The sequence below is a fragment of the Palaemon carinicauda genome, chromosome 6 (genome assembly GCF_036898095.1).
Source record: "Palaemon carinicauda isolate YSFRI2023 chromosome 6, ASM3689809v2, whole genome shotgun sequence".
Lineage (NCBI taxonomy): Eukaryota > Metazoa > Arthropoda > Malacostraca > Decapoda > Palaemonidae > Palaemon > Palaemon carinicauda.
In genome coordinates, this window is record NC_090730.1 from 8,011,475 (window position 1) to 8,017,546 (window position 6,072).

The 6,072-nt window shown below is 33.6% G+C and overlaps 1 protein-coding gene across 4 annotated transcripts in view; it reads right to left on the reverse strand.

Annotated features, from left to right (window-relative positions):
- The window catches only part of stmA (Protein EFR3 homolog stmA), a 159,356-nt gene that overhangs the window by 46,491 nt on the left and 106,793 nt on the right, over positions 1–6,072 (reverse strand). The window contains exon 2 of one of the 4 annotated variants that reach the window (XM_068374955.1): positions 3,471–3,898. The exons of the other annotated variants lie outside the window; for them this stretch is intronic. Within the exon in view, the coding sequence (XP_068231056.1) occupies positions 3,471–3,555 (85 nt within the window). The 5' untranslated portion in view covers positions 3,556–3,898. The remainder of the gene's footprint in view (positions 1–3,470; positions 3,899–6,072) is intronic. 4 annotated transcript variants of the gene reach the window in all.

The window sequence follows — 6,072 nt, forward strand, 5'->3', positions numbered from 1 at the left end:
TGCGCTACTGATTATCTTATCTTTTAAAGGGTTTTAAAGGCCGCTCATAAATGGCAGAGGCAAGCAGGACAATGCCCTAGAGACTATCAACAATCATATGATCAGCGCCCAAGGCCCCTCTCCACCCAAGCTAGGACCAGGTCGGGCCAGGCAATGGCTGCTGATGACTCATCAAATAGACCTGTAAACTCCCCCAAAACCCCCATCTTTAGCTCACAAGGATGGTAAGGTTGCAGACACTAAAGGAACTTACGGGTCTGAGCGGGACTCGAACTCCGGTCTCGCGATCACCAGGCAGAGACGTTACCAATTAGGCCACAATACTCAACGTATCTATATCCAGTTTTTTTTTTTTTTTTTTTTTTTTTTGGTGGAGGGGGAGGGTGGGGGTACTTTAAACTGGAAAAAGAATGTCTTAAAAATATATACACTGTCAATACCTTAGTAGAATTCTACCATAGGAAACATATCGATAACTAACAAACTTAATAATTAAAATCGGACATCCACGGTAAAATATTCAAATGAAAAACATGCCTAGCTAAAGATAAGTAAATAAATGGTACAGCATATTACATTACATTATTGTCAACACAAAATGTTCCAAATATTACAAGGAAACGTGTGGAAACACATGTTTACTTCTACAAATAGAACCTCGCACAACTGAATATTAATTGTGCCTCTATAAATGCAACCTTGGTATATATCAAATGTATAATAAAATAAAAGTCAAATTTCTCACCCCTTTTGCATCTTGCAAACCTTCGAAATAACAACAGGGAGTTCATAACAGCACCACAAACCATTTATAATAATTAACAAAAGTTTTTAACACTAGGCATATCCTTCCCACAAACTCACAGCGTAGGAAATGAGGATAAATTAAAGTTTGCTACAGGAAATTAGGAACTTTAAATGTACAGGAAATTCAATTATGAAAGGGTTAGTTCTACACAGTCCATACGAGTTCTTCCACATACTAAGTACAGTTGGATACAGGCATTCCCGGTACATCTTAGATGAGTAAGTGCACCCTGTCACACTTTTACTGCGGGGCGAGTTCTTCAGTTAAGCCCCGCCCTCCACCTGTCATCTCTTAAGGCGGGTTTACACGGCCGAACAGCTCGGCGAGCCCGGTTGTCGAACCTACTTGTAGAACGGCTCGAAGAGCTTTCAGACAGTACATCGAACCTCAGTGTGCCTCGTGCTATAACAACGTCAACATGTCTCTCGACCAGGACGATTTGATAGCCATTGCTTCAGCAGTGGCACTAAGAAGCAAAAAAAAAAAAAAAAAAAAAAAAAAAAAAAAAAAAGATCAAAGTGGACGAAGGATTGGCTACTAATAAGAGAAATTTTCACACACCAACTTACTTGTTGCTTTAAAATTAGAGCCAGATGACTGACGCAATTTTTTTCCGTATAGATGAAGACACGTACATTGATCTACTGAATCGTGTCAGCCCTTTCATTACTTATGAAGATACAACTATGTGGAAGGCCATAACTCCACATGAAAGACTGAGTATCCGCTATTCCTTTGTTTCTGGCTACTTTATTGGAATAGTCTTCTGATTTAACTTTCCATAAAGCTGGATGAGCCCGATATGCATGTATGAAATCAAAGTACGACTTCCTTCTCATTCTTGCTTTCATTAATGGCAGCCATTATTTATTTCTTTGATGATGTTTCCTCTAGCAGGTTTGAATAACAACTGAGGTTCGATGTTCGACACCCGTTCACACGTTCACACCGTTCGTCAAACAATGTAGCTCCGCCCACAAAAGTCAAGATGAGTCTGACTTCCATCGAGCCGTTCGACGAGCGCGCTCGACAACCAAATAGCCCGTTTACACGCTCGAACATCCATTCAAACACAGGGTTGTCGAACCAGGCTCGACGAGCTGTTCGCCCGTGTAAACCCCGCTTTATACTATCTGTTTGGTTACTTGCCAAAAAGTAACTGGGTGACAGGGTGCGCTTATTCTAATTTATACAACCACTCCCAGGAAAAAAAATAAAAACAGTTGATTCAAGATAACTGTATCGTAAAAGACCAAATTTAAACTCTACTCGAGGACTAATGTCAAAATTAACGCTTCTCTACCAGTAATTGAACCAGTAAATGAGTTCTCCTATCTGCTTATTTCCCTACAAACGGTTCCATATTTTATTGAATTGACTGACTATCAATCTTTCTTGAGTAAAATGGAGATCATCTTACTTAATAAAAAACGTATAACCTTATAGAAATAAAAATTCACTTCTAAACTTTACTTCAAAGACAAACTTATATAAGCCCAAACACTACTTTTTACAGAAGAAAGCTCGCAAGATACTTACCAATAACATGGGAATAAAACAATAAAAACTTATATTTATCCTCAAGGTATTACATAAAGCGACCTATGGGTGTATGACAGGAAGGATAGCAAGCACAGATATCAAGTACCTAACTCTCCTTTGATGTCATACAAATAAAAAGAATTGTAAATCTCAAACACAACTTAACAAGAAGCTTACTGCAGGAATGAACAACGCACTTCTTCAATAGATATACATTCGAATATAATTCTTATCAATTACTGGGATACAAACTCGGAAGTAATACCTAGTTACCCTCTTTAAGATAAAAATATAAACATATTCAATACTGCTTTAACATACTTAGAGAATAACTCTATGCATAATTACAATCTTTTGAGAGATTACAATTCTAGTGATGAAATCAACATCTTCAAAGTTATAAAAATCAAGGTACAACAATACTATTCTAAAGGGGGTTAGAAATAAATAATACTCAATTACCCTCTTCAAAGAAATAAAGTAATTTCTTTAATTTCATAAGGATAAAAACTCACATCACATAATAAAATAATAAAAACCTACAAAGCTTACTATCTCTAAAGATATAAACTTGCAAAAATCTAATTAAATATTTCAAAATTATAAAACTCGTAGCTAATAATCGCCACCTGAAAAGGGATAAACACTCAAAAGGACTTGAATTACTATATCAAAAGGATGAAAACTTACAATACATAATAACAACACTTAAAGGAAAAACTTACAGTACGTATTTGCTATCTTCGAGGGGGTAAAAATTCACAGCATCTGATGACCATATCAAAGGAATACAAGCTAAAAATATATACTTTTCCTCATTTCTAAGGATAATTATAAACTAAAAATATAGACTTTTCCTCATTTCTAAGGATAAATATAAACTAAAAATATAGACTTTCCCTCATTTCTAAGGATAAATATAAACTAAAAATATATACTTTTCCTCATTTCTAAGGATAAATATAAACTAAACATATAGACTTTTCCTCATTTCTAAGAACAAAAACACATAAAACACCTACTTATTATTACGGGCTGCTCTTAAAGCAAGGCATTCTAAAACGAACGAAACTACTTATCATCATCATACCACCAAAAGATAACAATAACAATAACTTACAAGAGTCAGGACACTTCACCACGACAACTTCAATCACTTCCGACAGGCGATCCCGCTTCAAGCAGCACCCCAGGAAGGAACTCATCTCGCTTCGCTATAGTGGTATCTTCCTTCCTACTTTCAAGTTCTCTCCTTCCTCACTCTTCTCCTCCTTTCTCTTCCCCCTTCTCCTCCTCCTCTTCTACTCACTCCTCCTAGTTTTACTCCACCCTTCTCGCCCGCCCAAAAGTTAGCTTCTCATGAGACAGTAAGGAGGAGTTTTCTCGACACATTTTCTCAGGAGTTGGTAACATTAATTAGTAAACTTGCTTCTGTTTATTGGGAAATTCTTGTATATTTTTCATTCTCATTCACTATAGAGTCATTGTTCTCTTTAATAATTCTCGAGGCTTGTTCATATTCTATATACGGAGCGTTTATTTCTATTCCTAAATAGAGAAAAAAATATTTTTAAAAGCTTTCTTCTACTCTTTAATTTCCATCAAGATAAAACATTTTCTCTGATGAACAGTCATCTTCACATATCATACTTAAAAGGAAAAATTGTTGACTATAATACTTCTTCATCATTCTTATTTACAAAAACGCTTTGAGAACTTTTTCGTTGATATAAATTCAAAACGGAATTTAAGGCAGCAAACCTTTTCCTCAATGTTCAAAACATTTCCGATATTATAATACATATTCATGTTTATGTTTATATATATATATATATATATAAATATATATATATATATATATATACACACACACACACACACATATATATATATATACATGTGTGTGGGGGGGTTGAGGTAGACTTTGTGTGTGTGTACATATATATATATATATATATATTAATATATATATATATATATATTTATATATATATTTATATATATATATATATATATATTAAAAGTACACTTATAATTCCCTTCCCTATTCACTTTGTTTCAAACACATTGCAAGGAACACGAAAATGGAAAGAATTTATGACATATCCAAGCAGTTTTTCCCAACTAACATTAATATACTTGACACGTCAACATAAAAGATATTCTCTTCCCACAATACAAGGTCTAAATAATATTCTTTAGACTTTGTACCTACTTAAAAGTCAATATAGGACGAATACTAAACAGAAAGTGTGTCGATATTAATGACATTGTCGAATTGCTATATACGCCATTTCATTTTCGTATAAAGAAAAGTAGTCTCGAACAAAATAAGTGACTTTAAACTGTCTACCTAACAGCCCCAAGACTCATCGCTGATGGAAGGGAGGACGCTGGTGACTGGTAATAAACATGGACACATGCTAACGGGGTCTAAAGTGATGTCAGGCAGGGCAGCCGATCGGGGCTACGGTCTACCCCAAAGCTAAAGCAAGTCCTTCAAAGGAAGACAACTGGGCTTACCACATACAAAAATGGGGAAAAACACGTAAATAGAAGATACCAGTAACCTATACATTTATTGATTATCTTCTTTATTGAAAATGAGCCCCAGGTGAAAAAATAATTAACATGATATCAGGTGCTCCATACAACTACATAAAATGAATTAATTAAACATTAAAATTCTTTTCTTATTCTATGTTATTAGCTAAAAACACGTTTTACACAAACAAATCAGATATACATGAGGGCACGGCCTCTCTGATTAACAAGACTAAAACGCTTCCTTAGAATACTACAAGACAAAACCGACCCCAAGAATAATTTCTTTTAAATTGTGTTAAATGTTTTTTATTATTATTATTATTATTATTATTATTATTATTATTATTATTATTATTATTATTATTATTATTATCATTATCATCATTATTGGTATTAAAATCATCATAATTACAAAAACTATAAAAAATATATAATTGTAAAAACTTAAAATCAAAATTGGTTTTATTTCTGAACTTACTAAAATTATCTAAAATATCAACATTACTAAAGCTATTATTGTTATTTCTATTATTGAAATTACTAAGATTATTATCATTTTACTATTATTGAAATCACTAAAATTGTTACTATAATTATTGAAATTAATAAAATTTTTATTATTATCAAATTATTACGAAAGATGAAATATCTATATGGCTCTTGCAAAGCAATGGCACTGCACCAATGTCTTCCCAACAAGAAATGTTTACAAGAGACAGCCAGTCCCACTAACTGCTATTTTCAGTGTAGGGGATGAAGTCGAGGTTATAAGGACATAAAGGTCCTTAACTTTAACGTAATCTGATTAAAAGTACGACCGAAGTTAAAGTTGTGTACTAATTGCATCGAATGGGGAGCCATAATTTCACCCCTGAGATAAACCTTTATCAATTATATTATAAAAAAAGGGAAATAAACCGATAGACAGACAAACATCAAGAGGGAGTATCTTGCTTAAGGGTACACTTGGGCACACTATTCGATTTTATTTCTCTTCCTCTTTTTGTTAAATTTTTATAGTTTATATAGGAGATATTTATTTTAATTTTGTTACTCTTTTGAAAATATTTAATTTTTCCTTGTTACGTTTCCTCATTGGGCTGTTTTCCCTTTTTGGAGCCCCTGGGGTTATAGCATCCTGCCTTTCTAATTAGGGTTGTAGCTTAGCAAGTAAG